We start from the raw sequence: 15,272 nt of genomic DNA, 5'->3' as shown, positions 1-15,272 counted from the left end.
GACCCACATGAAAGAAATTAGGAAGTGCCCATTATCCAGAGGTTGCTCTACTTTATTAAGGCTTCAGTCATTTGGTTTTTTAAAGAGTGAAGAATGAAGACTATGTTACAGATATGCATTTAGATGGTGTATTCACATTCACACATTATTTCAAGATACTGTCCAGGCTGTATTAGTTGTCATTTCTCCTGATTTAACATTGTTTTGTTTTCACACAAATGGGATAAGCTCATTTTCTTCAAGTTTTAAACTTTTCATTAATGTTCTCCATAGAATATACAACACACTTGTTATTGTTGTTTTCGTTGCTGTAACAGAACACTTGAGCAAAACATCTTAAAGGGGAAAAGGATTTATTTTGCTCACCATTTCAGGGTTCAATCATAATCCCTGGCTCCATCGATTCTGGGCTCCTGGTAAAGCAGATATGATAGTGGAAGAGATGACTCATCTTGAGGTAGACAAGGAGCAGGCTCACGCCTGTGGTCCTAGCTACTCAGGAGGCTGAGATCTGAGGGCCACAGTTTGAAGACAGCCAGGACTGGCCAGAAAAGGCCAGAAGTGGCCTTGTGGCTCAAGTGGTAGAGCACTAAGCCTTGAGCCAAAGAATCTCGGGGAAGTACCTAGTCCCTGAGTTCAAGCTCCTGGACTGGCACAAAAAGTTAAAAATAAAAAGAAGCAGAAACAGAGAAAGGAACTAAGGATCTGGTATAATATTCAAGGACATGCCTTTTAGTAACCTACTTCCTCTGGTTGGCCCCAGCTCCTAAAATTTTTACCACTTCCCAAAATAGCCTGTAGAGGATATTTCCATATTCAAACTTTAACATCCCATTCCTGGCTCCCAAAGGTATTTGGCCATCTCATCATAATGCGAAATGCATTTAGTCCATCTCCCAGAGTTCCCAAAATCTGAACAGTTCCAACATTGTTCAAATATCCAAGTCAAAAGCCTCTTCTGAAACTCAAGGTTATGAACCCCTGTAAAATCAAAATGAAAGTCACATACTTCCAGGACACAATGATGACAGAATAAATACTCCCAGTCCAAAAGGAAGGAATAATAGAATAACTAGGAAAAAATCAGACTGTTACTTTTAAAGGCAGCCTCTCACAGTCTCAAGCCACAAACAAAATACAGATAGCCTTGGTAAGCCAGTATCTAGTTCAATTTTTAGTACAGTCTTCATTCCCATCTGAAACTTCATGAAATATTCTCTAATGTCCTCATTTCTGTTATCATTCTAGTATTTATAACATTCTAGGGCAAATCTATCCCATAGTTTCAAACTTTCCCAACGTGCGCCCCCACCTCCCATAAACAAAGAAGTTAGTAACTACATTGTGAGGTTGAGTCACAGCAACGACCTCACTTCAATGTACCAATTTTCTGTAGCAGCAACACTTTTCATTTCCATGCTGAAGTACTGCTTAGAACAATTCAAAAGGAGGAATGCTTTATTTGGGATAAGGTTTACAGAATGTTCAGTGCTCAATTCAGTAGTGCTTAATTGAGCACCAGTGATGAACAGAGCATCATGGCGGTGGGAGCGGATGAAACAGATTGTTCATCTGATGGTATAAGGAAGCAGAGGGAGAGGGACTGAGGACCTAGTATAACCTTCAGAGTCATGCTCCTAATCACTTGCTTTCTCCAGCTAGTCTCCACTTCCTAAAGTTTCTACCACCTCCCAAAATAGAGTCACTAGTTGTGGACCAAGCATCAAATATACAAAGCTGTGGTGGACATTTCACATTTTCACTTGAAAATGTAACTTGTGTCCCTAGACTTTCAAATTCAGTTCTAAATTATTCTGTGGAGCTAAAATAATTCAGAAACATATTTTTATTTTTATCCCAATCTATACTTTCTAACATTTGTGTCTGTGACAATTCCCTGAAAACAAGCACTGTTACAAATAATTTTTAGTTTTAAATTCATCTCAAACAAGTTATTTTTAAATTGTTTTCAATTTAGTAGACTCCTAAATGAAAAAAAATTATTATGTTTTGACATTTTGCTCTAATTAGCATGCTGATTTATAAAATGGCAGTGGGAAGATGAAAATTTAGCACAGATGTTATACTTTAAATCCTTCTTTGATGTGAAACATCAAGTTATCCTATGTTTTGTATTAATTGTCCTATACATTTCTTTGGAACATTTGAGAATAAAATTCTGAACCTTTGCAAAAAGATGATCAGAAAATCATTAGATTCCTTAGAAGAAAAACAATACTTTCTTCGTTAAAATACTTCTAAATGAATAAAAATCACAAACCTTCAATGCAGGCCTTGTAAATAACAGAATAAAAAGCATCATCAATTTACATATTTTATTAAACAATCAGGCTCTGTTTCTTAAAGTAAGGTTCTCATCTAAACCTGACGGCCATGAGATGTCACCTGGGAATAGTTGTGGCATCATACCCTGGTCTCTTTCGCCATCTGTGGAATAGCATTGGTAATATGCGTTACCTCACCAAAATGTTCAACCATGAAATGCAGTGAAGTCACATTAAATGCAGGGTACATTGAAGAAATGCAAGCTACCAGAGTTTTCTGAATCTTCTCTGTAATTCATAGCAAATTTGTCAGATTATGATCCAGTAGGGATGAGCTACCTGGAGGAGCCAAATGTTTAATTAGAGTCTGAATATTGCTATAAACATGGGGAAATGATTAGAAGCAAAAATTATAATACATTACTAAAAACTTCTCAAAGCCAAATTAGTCAGTATAGTTGGCCAGCCAGATACATGAGTTCTACATCCATAAATCCAATTAACTGGGTTAAAAATATTTTTTAAAATTTTTATGTGTATTGATTGTGTACAGATGTTTATGTATGCTGCTTTATTCCCTATACAATGTGATATAAAATTTATGTAACATTTACCTTATGTTGGATAGTCTATGTAATTTAGACATGGTTTAAAGTAGGTGTGCAGGTTATACATAAATATCCCACTAGGTAGCTACATAAAGACTTTAGCATCCACAGGTTTTAGAATCCACAGGGGATCCTAGAACCAGCCAGCAACTCAAGATTCAGGGGGCCAAGTATGTTCTCAAAAAAGAGGGGTGAATGGAGCCAGTTGATCTGTCCTTTTGAGCTCTTGAAAGGGGACAAGGGGCAGGATGGTCATTTCTTTGAATCTTGTATGCTAACTCTGCCCCTGCTCTTCTTTCCCATGCTGCCTGGCTGTAGGTCTCACTCTATTGGGTAAGCTCCTCGTGGTTGTATGGCTGTGTGGTTGTGTGCCTGTGGCTATGTGGGCAGATCTGTGGCTCATCACTCCTCCCTGCTTTCCTTCACACAACCACCCGCAAAAACACTGGACTATATTTCAGAGAATGTAAATGGAGGCAAGGAATTAGTTATAAGATAGCTGTTATGTTTGAGCTTATTTAAGCACACATTTAATTTCTGAACCCTGTCTACCAACCTCACTTGTCAAGAATTCTCTTAGAAATCTCTTTCTTCATCGTTTCTTCATCGGCAAGATCCTTAGATCCTTGGAAACAATGTGGAAATCAAGAGTAGTGTGGGTTTTGTTTTTGTTCTAAACTTCTACACAGTGAAGCTGAGAAACAGAAACTTCATTTCTCTAGTTTCTGAATTTCTCAGAATCTCTTTGGAGTGTGTTGATGTTTCTGGAGTTGGAAGAACGTTTGTTGGAGAAATGCATGTGTTGCGAAGTTTGCCAATGTCTGGATTAAACTACCTAGAATCTTATTATGAACTTCAATTTTTTTCCCTAAAAATGTATTGGTAATTAGATGAATGTATTTGTAATGGTGGATTTCCTTTAACAATATCTTGTGAGTGTAATTTCTATATATAGTGTCTTGCATAAGACTAGTGACCTTTGAGTTTCTTTGTCCTTTTCTTACTTCGTTTGGGTAAAATGCTGCCAAGTATCAGTGGGTATTATTAGGAGAGGATGGCCAATTTGATCCATGATCTTTTAGCTTTGGGGGATTAGAGAAAGCAGGGACCAATTTGAAAAGTGGGATAGGAGAGCAAACACCAGGCCAGGAAAATTGATTCCTTGCTTCTTCCCTATGCCCCGTCTGATCCTTCATTGGGACACAGTGGAAAAACAGCAGGCAAGTAGAGCAGTGGTGAGCCTGCTATTCTACAATGAAGAGGATACATTTCTCAAAATTCTCGAGAACATTTACATTTATGCTAGGTGTTCTTGACAATCAAACCTGAATGAGTGAGGAAAAGCTTTCTTCATGTTGGGCTGTGTGACTTGTGTTAGTTGCATATGCTTCTTTGAACAAATGCTTCCTACATTCCGAAGGTCAGTTGCTCTACCATGAAAGGAATAGCTTCCACTTGCTGGACTGCACTTCCTGGGTACTACCCTTTGTGCCTGGCTGCCTTTCTGATCAGAAAGGAGTGAGACACACATTGGACTTCGAGATGATGTCTGTTGGCCACTGGGCTGACCAGAGGGAGACACCACATATTCTCAGGAAATACAACAGTATGTGACTGTGGACCACCTGCTCTGTCTTCAGATCCTTTGGAAGTTGACCATGCCCAACCCCTCCCATGTCTAAGGAAAACAAATAATCATCTTGGTTGGGTGAGCAGAAAATAGTTTAGATGTCAGAAACTGATATGTTAGAACTGTAAATCAAGAGATTTTTATGTACTTAAATTTGCTATCTTCTTTTTCCCCCCTTTAATCTGTTTGTGCCCTGAAGGTACTCCATTCGCCATTCCATAAGTATGCCTGCCATGAGGTAATGTGTACAAAATCTTTTACATACTTTTAATGCAAGATGTATATGAAGTATTACTTTATTGTGTTTATTTGTGAGCTTCTCTCCCCTATCCTACTTTCTGTGAGAAGAAATTGCTAATGTGCCATGTTCTGCCCCATGGTGTTTCTGATCATCTTCAGGAAGAAAGTCTAACACTAGATAGGAGAATGTAATGATTCATTTGATCAGACACACTGGCTTATCCTCCTGTGTGATCAGAGACAAGTGATTTATCTCAACTGCCACTTCTCTTTCTGTACATTGCAAGAAATAAGACCCACTTGACATAGATGCTAAGAGGCTAAGTGTGAAGCACTTAGCACAAGGCTTGAAAGATACTCAGCACGCTTGCCAAAGTGAAAATACATTTGTGATTTCATCACCAATGGAATGGTTGACACTGCTGGGATAGGAGGCTAGCTTAAGCCTCTGGGACCATCCCCCAGTTCAGACACAAGTATATGTCTTATGCCTGCTTTATTTTATACTTTGTGATTTGAATACATGTGGAAAGAGTTTAGTTACTGCAAGCAGTTTGAGATCATGTAAATCAAATTCTTTCTAGAGTCATTTGCAATACTAATAGTTTATAGTTGGGTATGGTCTGATTAAATCTGATTAAGTATTTTTCTCTGTTCTGCAACATGCATTCTTAACATAATTTAGTTACAAGAATGCCTATTCTATTGTCTGCTGAAATCTCTTGTACTCTGTGGTTATTTGGTTAATTAGTTGATTAGGAACTTTAACCACATTCTTTGGCTCTTTGGTGATAAACAGGGGATACAGATTCAAAATTGCTTAGCTCATCTCCCAATAATTTGCCCCCCCCCACCATTGACTGAATATGGACATACTTTGAGCTTCTTTATTATCAAATTTTAAATCTAAGTGTCCGAAGAAGGTTTGGAAAATAGTGGCTTGGTTCTTGTTCTGTGAATAGGAATCCATCTAGTGGTTTTTAGGTCAAATGTCTTCCTGAAGTTGACTTTGAGAGGAAAACTGGTTCTCATATCTAACATATACCCATGAACCATTAGGCTTAACTATCTGTCCCCTTGGGACGGTGTGACTAGTAGCTGTTATGTAAGTGAGCAGACACAGTCAAATAAAGCCTGACTTGGGAGTGATGTGCTTCAGCTTTATGCTTTTGAATCATTTGAATAATCAGAACTAGTTTGACTAGTGTTTGGGTCACCTGCAGGTGTGATGTCATGCCTGCATACTCAGAACTCACCATCGTTAATCCTGCAGCCTAAATGGCAGGGATATTTTTGGCCATTTGGTATGTTGTAGTTTCAGAGCCCAATTCCCAATCAAGCCGAATTGAGTAAAAAACAAATTCTCTATGGCAATTACCTCTTGAGAATATTAAAGTCATGCTTTAACCCACGCCATATGGCTGAGCTTGTATTTTTATAGTTATGCTTCTATATGCACTTTCCTTGGTCCATTCCTCTTATTTTACTTTTTCTTTACTCAAGGTAGACTAGAGAGTGGTTTCTCAAACACAATAACATTGAGTTGAATGAAAATAATGACAATGCAAATAATGACCTGAAAAGAATGGCAATTATTGGAAGATTTAACAGATATATGATGTAGTATACATTTTTCTAGTTCAATTCCTATTTCTTTCAACTTAGTGATATCATTTTCAAAGGAAATGATGACATTAATTTGAAATGTTATGTGGCCAAATGCAGTCACTGACAACTGAGAAATATTTACTCTTAAAGCAACAAGATGTCATGTAGGTTATAAAACACAATGCATGAAATGCAAATAAAATGCCAATAGGCTGTGAAGTCCAAGTAGTAAGAAAATAGATGGTTCCTATTTAAGGGGGAAAACAATACATTCTATCAACATCATTTTGATCAGGCATTAGGTGATGGGTATACTTCAACATAAAATAATGAATGCATTAAGTTTTAGAAAGACCACTTTATGTAAGTTATCAAAATAATTACTTTTTAAGGCATGGTAATAAAAATCTTATGATCTTTTTCCCTTTGAGCTATTTCTGTCTTGTCTGACATTTACTGAAATAAATAAAATTCAAAATACAAATACTCAAATATGGCATGCCTCCGACAGATTCTATTCTTTACCAAAAGACCGAGTCAAGATTAGGAATGTGGTGATAGAAACAATTAATTAGTAAATGCACTATGGAGTGTCACAGTCAAGTCATTTCCTCTTGTTGTTTAGTCCAGTTGCGTGTCTAACCATTTTACTTAGAAATATTCAATCTCAGGTTCTGATTTCTGGAGGTAACTTAGCAGAAGTGAAATGCATTTTTTAAAACATGTTTGGTATAGGTAGCAAGATGACAGCTAGCTCTGGAGCAGAAAACCAAAACAGCATGGTTGCTAAGACGCAAGGTCTTTAGAGCTGACCTCTCTTTATCTCTCTCTCTTTTTGTTATTTTAGGAATTCTCCTACTTTCAAATCATTTGAGGAGAGGGTTGAGACAACTGTCACAAGCCTTAAGGTACAGACAAAGTTAATTTTATGTGACTGAGTCCATTTCATCAGGAAAGCTTAGTCACGGCTACCGTTAGTTCCCTAGGTAAGACAGGGCCACCAGCATTCTATGCAGCTGAGGTAGCTGAGCATAAAGCCAAACGTTTTTCTTCTCATAGGAATCTCTAGATTAAAACAAAAGTGTTCACCAGTGTTACTATATACTTTGACTTGTCTAAATAAATCACTCAGAGGTTAATTGCAAACGAAGGGGACTGGGTTTGTGTTTACTTAATGTCTTAATGCTATCCCTCCCCCTCAAAGTAGTTATGTGAGAAAATACATAGAGAAGTAAAGGTATATGTCTGAAAGTGGCAAGTGAATCTGGAAGGTTCCAGAATATCTCAGTTCCTCTTTTTTTTGTGTGTGTGATAATACCATATAGAGGGTTTACAATTACTTGGGCAAGATAATGAGTACTTTTCTTATCAAACATTGTTGCCTCCTCCTTTGTTTCCCCTTCCCATCTCTCCTCCCCCCCTGCACTCCCCTTCCCCCTCCCCCCCTCCTCCCGCCAAAGTTGTAAAGTCCGTTTTTCGACATAATGACTTGTACATCTCATTGTTGTAATGGGTCTTGTTTGAATATGGACCAGCAACAAAAATCTGATCATGTGTTACCATGGCCAGCCCTACCCCTCCACTCCCTGAAGTTCACATGCTGAGCACAGTGGGGTTGGCTGTCAGGGAGAGGAAAATGAAGCTGAGTCACACATGCATTACTTTATAGTAATCTGTTTCATGGGCCCATGGGAGATAAAATGAAAATATGCCCATTCTGTGGTAGGTTTTGTTTTTTTAATTCAACAGATTTTTGTGTTTAAGCACAGGTAAGTTAGTCTACAGAGAAGAAAAAGAATAAAAAGTAAAATCAGTGTAGATTTTAAAGGTAATAATAACCTTGGGAAAAGTTATTGAAATTATTAAGATTATTTTTGAAAGTTACTATTTAAACAATGCACGTTGATACCATCACTAAAATCCATTTATTCTACTATTACCTGAAAAATTACAAACATGTGATCTTCAGTCGAATCAAGACCAGCCGTGTGTGCACACGCTGATCACACACCTCATGTGTGCTGCTGAGAATTGTGCAGCAATGTGTCAAGTTATTCCGCACCTCAGCTCCCAAATGCTTTTAGTGAGTGTGACCTGGAAGTTCTTTTACTTAGGGGAGTGTCTTCAACATGGTCTTCTTCTCTATTTGGCCTGTGATCAGGTGTTGAGGGACAAGGATGAAATTATTGCCAGGTTTTCCTATGTCTTCATTAGCTTCATCATCGGTTTCAACCTTTGTAGTATCGATACTCCCCTTGTTAGCACTGTTACTACTAAATGCACAGGGACTAGTGGAAGCCGTGAATTCACCCTAGTAAAGGGTGGAACATTTTATGTTGTGAGCATTTATCTCTTGCCTAGAACATCCAGTATCACAGCAAAAGGCCAACATTGCAGACATCAGTTTCTCAGTTCTTAGTTTTCAGCCATATTCAACCCAGAGAGGATAGCATCTGTTGTTCCTCAGAGCAGTTCTGACAGAGGAGAAGTTGTACTTTTTAGGTTTTCTTTGGAAGAAGGAAATACAGAGAAGCAACAGAAGAATAAAGCTCCGCTTATTTTCATTTGCTTTTATGCAGCTCTGGTAAGCCCATGGCTCACATGTGATGTAAGTGTTTGATCTATACTCTGCCTCTCACGCATACACTTTGCCTCTCACCATGCTCTCCTCATGGGAATAGACCACCAAAATCTAGCTTGTGCCAAGACCTCCTGAAAGCAGATTCTGTTTTATGGTTGTCCATCCCACACACTTCTATCTCACAGCCAATGCCAAATTCATCATCGCCTACCCACTCAGGCACTGGAGAATAACTGATAATCACGCTATATGTGAAGCTTCCTATGTCCTCAATAGTTAACATTTCTTACTCCTTCCCACCCCATCTGAGACTAAACATTTGCTATGCTTCACTTTTCTTTGTATAGTTTTCTGTAGTTTACTTTTGTGTTATAAACCTCCACGATGTCTACAACATTCTTCACTTGAGGGTCCTAGGGCTGTTTCCTGCTTGGAAATCATTAATTGGTAAGATTGAGTTTTTTTGAAGACCTTGATGATCTCTGTGTCCCATTTTTCACTCACATAGACAGGAACTCATAGACATATTTATGTATATGAAGAAAAATGTTCTACTATAAAGGCCTACTTCTGACATCTGCAATCTGACATGTACCAGGTCGCATTTATACCGATTCAGTAATTTACAGTTTGATGTTTTATGAAACACTTTTCAGTTCATCATAATTGTATACAATTTAATCCTGCTGACATCCTGGCTATGTATTACTTGATAACACCTCTTCTGCTGTGACCTGTATGGTCAACAAGTACACTGTGTCACCCAAAACATATCATCAGATTTGCACACCCAGCATCTGTGAAACCACCATTAGTGTGTTCATCCATATTCCAGTGAATCATGAGCAGCTTTATCCTTGCCACCTATTCTTCATCCGCAGGTAGTATTTTTAGTGCATCTACTTTTTGACAATACATTCTATGGTATGAATTGAAATCTTTAAAAACAATAAGCAAGATACATTATTCCTTTTGTTTCCTTTTTCCATCTATTTTTTTGTCAGAGATTAAGAAGGCCAACTTGACAGTTAGAATGAAATTTTCTTTAAGGAACAATTATAATTTTGGTGACAAAAATGACAAATTCTTCGATGCAGAGCCATTATGAAGAGAACAGTGCTGGAGAGGCTGATTGTTCATGTCTTTGCTTCAACAAAGTATTGCAGTCCTCACCTAAAGTATTACCGTGTATAGTCAGTAAATTCCCATTGTCAGGAAGTCCCTGTGTTCACCCCTCTGTGCCAAACTGACTTTTTTTTATTAAAAAGTTTTTTTATTGTGAAAATATCATACAGAGGGGTTACAAAAACTGACTTCTTACAAACATCTCTGTTTTATCATTTTGACTTGAGAAAATCAAGAAATAGAAGAAAGCAAGCCCCGAAGAAAACATCTAGTATTACATGGTGTGGAATTTTTATTATAAAAGAGGCAAACAAATATACTTTTGCATTTGACAATACTGAATTAGTTTAACCTTTTATCTTGGAAAGAATTAGAGAAGTCCCATAGTTAAAAGCATCCCTATTCCTCTGCCTCTTCCCAGTGCTCAGATGAAAAGGGTCACTGCTCTCTGCAGAGGTCAACAAACTAAAGGTCAGATGCAGCTGGTCGCATACTTCTGTTGTACCTGTAAGCTATATTTGTAATGGCTGGGAGAAAAAAAACCACCAAGAACAATAATTTGTGACATTTGAAATTGCAAGCCGTGTGCTAGTGACTCATACCTGTAATCCTAGTTACTTGGGAAGCTGAGATCTCAAACAGTGTGATTCAATGCCAGCCCAAGGAGAAAAAAAATCTGTAGATTCCATCTCCAAAATAATCAGTAAAAATCAGGGCTAGAGGCATGGCTCAAGTAGTCAAGCACCAGCCTAACAAGTGTGAGGCCCTGGGTTCAAACCCTACCACTGCCAAAAAGAAAGAAAAAAAGTGAAATTCACATGCCACTGTCCAGACTTTAAGTCATATGGAAACATCACCACGTTCCTTCACTTGGTGCAGTGCTGGCTGTGGCTGCTTTTTATAACAGCTGATTTGAGTATCTGCGACCAAACATGCAGTTCAGAAAAAGTTTTCTAGCTGAGAGTACACGAGCACACATCTAGAATCTCAGCACGTGGGCAGCTAAGGCAGGAGGACCATGAATTTGAGAAAATCCTAGGCTACATAGTGAGATGCTGTCTCAACAAAGAAAAGAGAAAGAAATGAATTTTTAATGCAGGGGGGAGAAACATCAACCATTTGTAAGTGGCAGAAAGGGACTTCATGACAATTAGAACTGTTTTTGGATTTTGAGGGGTTTTGTTTTTTAATGAACTATTTTTAAAATCTGGTTGTTTTCCAGACACTGAGGACGCCTTTCTCCGTGGTGTGCGTATATGTGGCTGGGAGCAAGCTTGGTGGTGACAGTGACAGGGCACTAAGTTACCTCAGCTCAGCAATAGCAACAGTTTACTTTCTATATCTCCCTTTCCCTTAGTGCCAAATTGAGTGTTTTTCTGCATTGTGGATACTAAATGGGAAGGCCAATGTGTACATGGATAAGACTTGTATTGAACATTTTGGACCATTAAATATTCTGAAATGCATTTAGTGAAGAATCTTTCAAAATATGTGTATATGTGCATGTACATATAGATACATCTATGTATGTGTATATACATGCATATATGTGACTACATATACAGATACACACACACATTCTTTTCCTTTGCTCTTTGGTGGTACTGGAGTTTGGAATTCAAGACCTAGTACTTACTAGACAGATGCTCATACTGCAGAGCTTCAATTCTAACCTGATTTTGCTGGTTGTTCTTGAGGTAGAATCTTGCTTCTTGCTTAGGTGTGTGCCTGGGCAACACTCTTCCATGTTAGGCTTTTCCTAGCCAGAATAACAGGCTTGTGCCACCAAGGATTCAACTCTCCAATGAGAACGGGATGTTAACCTTTTCTACCTCAGGGTCCTGAAACAATGATCCTCACAATTTCAGCCTAAGTAGCTAGGATTACAGGCATTAGATAGTGGTGCCTGACTATACTTACATATATTTTTTAAAATGTAAATTCATGTTTCATGCTTCTTGTTAGTCAACTGAAAGTGCGCACGTGCGCGTGCACACACGCACACACACACACACAAAGATATTCTTACTCCAATGATTTGCCTTCTTTCTAGTGTTCAGACTCCAACTCTAGAAGCAGAGAACAGAAAGCATGTTTTATTTAGCCATGACGTTTTGTCAAAGGACATTTGTCAGAAATTCAAAATTGTCCTGCTAGGTTGTAAGTAAAAAAATTAAGTTCAACTCTCATAAAAATGTTTATAATTATAAATTTGGGGACAGCTATACCTAAAATCCAATCCCCCTTTGATCAATCAGTTCTCTGGTGAGTGGGAACACTCAGGTCTGATTATAACTCTTGAAGGTATTAGGATCTTAATGTACAAAAAATAAAGAGAACACTGCTAAAACTGTGTAAACTTCATTGGAATCTGATCTCAGAACTCAAGTAAAATTCTAGCACTAGCTAAAGGAAACTGATTTCTTTACCTCCTTTACTTGCTTTGAAGGTTAATAAGTTTCTAAATTTGAAAGTAACCATGTTTTTGACCTTTCTGTTAAAAGTACATATAATAAACTGATTGCATTCTTATCTACCTGTTTCAGACGAAAGTAGGTGGAGCGAACCAGAGCGGAGGCAGTTTTGAGGAGGTCCTTAACTCTACAGCCCATGCCAGTTCCCAGAGCACCTTGGGAGGCCCCCGGCAGGCGGAGGAGGAGCTGCAGTGCTAGGTCCAGCCAGCCTGCAGCTGCATCCATGAGCTGGCTGTTGGCCACTGTCCCACCCATCTCTGCCTGAGCATATCCTGATCCGAAGACCAAAATCCCACTGGGAACATAGGTCTTGATATTGTTATTCAAACAGCATCTCCAGAAATCCTCCTAAAGTGATTTCTGTGTGTATTTGTGTTGACGTTGGACCATTTAGCCATCACCCTTCAATATTTATAGACCGTCGTCTTAAAAAAAAAAAAAGTCCACACTGGAGCAGGAACACAATTATTTGTAATACTTATCTGTGTAATTCAACATATATTTCCCATCATATAGCTACTATTATTTGCTTTTAGTTTTTTGCTTGGCTTCCATGGTAATATGCATGTCCTTGAAGACTGAGTAAAGTCCATTCAGTTCTTTATCTCAGCAGGTGAGGCTCTGAGTTCTTTTCAACTCTCCAGCAGCAGGTGACTACAAATGTCACCAAACTGCTTGTGATCCCCCTTACCAACATCAATTATGTATGTTTATTTAAGTCATTAAAATAATTGATTTTAATGCTGACTGAATTTTTTTTATTTCTTCAAGTCCTCAGGGTTATTGTTTGTAAAGGATATAAGTTTACAGGTGCAATTTTAAACTAACTTCTAATTTGAATAGGACAAGAGGATATGACAGTATTTATAACCTCAGCCACCCTAGGATATTAAAACTTTCTCCAATCTACATTGAGTCATAGCTACTCAGGTAATCTGAAAAGGAGGGAACTTTGTGCAGAGGACACACATGCCATACCCAAACTGCAGCACTGAGTGTCCCTCAGAAACCATCGTTTCTCATCTTTAAATCGGAAGACTGAAATTATGCACGTAAAATATGCTAGGGTGGAAGCTGCTTCTTCACAAAGCATTCCACCTTTGCAATCTGTGTAAGAATATCAAAGCATATATTGGAGCGTTTATCACCACAGAGGTTTTGAGCGGAATCAGTATTTTTTTTAAAATATAAGAGCACTGAAAATTACATAACAGCTGGTAGAATGCCAATCCACAGGAGGGAAAAAAGTAACAAGGAGTTCTTTTTTTGTTGAGTTCAACCCGAGAATAATTATTTACTCTGAATCATAATTATAGGAGTTGCTATTTAGGAGACTAATTCCAAGAAGTAGCAGATATACTCCAAAAAGGAAAAAATTTTTCTTAAGTCATATTCAAATATTTGTAGACATTACCAGTGGATTCAATAAAACTAACTTCTCTTATTAGTCTTTATTTTATTAAAAGATTTTACTCATAGCACGTGTGTGTGTGTGTGTGTGTGTGTGTGTGTGTGTGTGTGTGTGTGTGTGTGTGTGTGTGTGTGTGTGTGTGTGTGTGTGTGTGTGTGTGTGTAAAAGCCAAATTACCTCACAAACAAAGTTTGGAACCACAGAATATGGTCAACTGAGATAAGATTTAAGGGATCAGTATACAGAATGACCCAGTCAGACTTCCAAATTTTCTGTGAACTCTTAGCTATTTACAAAATTGCAAGACATTCAAAATAAAACTTCTGGTTATAAATACTTGAACTTTATTGAAATTATTTTATTTACCTGTTTATTTTATTTACCTGTTCTCATGCCAAGTGGAAGAATAATGCCACAATATTCATAGATGGAGTTGTTAGCCTATTAACGTATCTCCGAAAATAATCAGACATCATGTTCTTTCTCCTTTCGGTGCAAAGCAACTATATGTACACATGTCTGTATTGCTTCTGAAGAGATCATGAACCTTGCTTCCTGCAGACTGGGTATCCATGGATACTGCATAGAGTTTCCAAAGAAACGCTGCCAGGCCAACCTCAAATGCTTTCCTTTCTTCCAATAGAAACCGTCAGGTACATTAAAGGGACAGGCCTCACTGCTCCACACCAAAATACCAACTAGGTTTTCATCTATCTTATTCCTTTACATATTATTCAATGGTTGTACACTGAATACAGGCATACTTAGGCCATGAAAGTAAAATGAGAAGTCAGGTTGATACATAATCTAAGGCTCAGTGACTCCAGCAATCCTCCTATTAGTATTTTTTCCCTGCTGATAAAAGTTTTTATAAACAAGACCTTCAAATCTGTAAGTCAGATGGAAAAATACAAAGAGGAAGGCACATGGCATTTAAAATTTTATGTCCCAGGTTATTACCCAAAATGCTCAAGGATTTGAGGGCAGGGTTATCAGGAACAGAAATCTACAGTCACTAGCCAGAGGCAATCTCCATGGAATTCAAAATCTAACTCAAGAAAGTGATCATCTGATAAAAATATCTGGAGAATACATTACCCACAGTTTCTTTTCTGACCTCCCTTCCTCACTCTATCAGCAGAGAAATCTGTTCTCAAAAACAAGCAAAATTCCAGAGTTCAAGCCCCACAACTGACAAAAAAAAAAGGAAAGACTCAAATTTTCTACCCTTCAGTGAGCCTGGCCTTCTGGGATATATATTATTAAGTTAGAGTAAGATGATTTAAGGCTTGAAATAAATATTCCAAAAC

At 38.0% G+C, this 15,272-nt stretch overlaps 1 protein-coding gene across 11 annotated transcripts in view; it reads left to right on the top strand.

Moving 5' to 3' along the window:
- Positions 1–13,292, top strand: part of Tpd52l1 (TPD52 like 1) — an 81,470-nt gene extending 68,178 nt beyond the window's left edge. For 3 of the 11 annotated variants that reach the window (XM_070010473.1, XM_070010478.1, XM_070010477.1), the window contains exons 5-8: positions 3,212–3,226; positions 4,723–4,761; positions 7,219–7,279; positions 12,624–13,292. In XM_070010473.1, coding sequence (XP_069866574.1) covers positions 3,212–3,226; positions 4,723–4,761; positions 7,219–7,279; positions 12,624–12,749 — 241 coding nt within the window. In that variant the 3' untranslated portion in view covers positions 12,750–13,292. Of the gene's footprint in view, positions 1–3,211; positions 3,227–4,722; positions 4,762–7,218; positions 7,280–8,873; positions 8,980–12,623 lie in introns of all 11 variants that reach the window. The other 8 variants (XR_011369340.1, XM_070010476.1, XM_070010480.1 and 5 more) reach the window with 8 other exon arrangements.
- Positions 13,293–15,272: the final 1,980 nt, after the last annotated feature.

This window comes from Dipodomys merriami, unplaced genomic scaffold (genome assembly GCF_024711535.1).
Source record: "Dipodomys merriami isolate MVZ:Mamm:240054 unplaced genomic scaffold, mDipMer1.0.p SCAF_8, whole genome shotgun sequence".
NCBI lineage: Eukaryota > Metazoa > Chordata > Mammalia > Rodentia > Heteromyidae > Dipodomys > Dipodomys merriami.
Note: the sequence above shows the minus strand (reverse complement) of the source record. Positions and strands in the feature narration are given on the sequence as shown.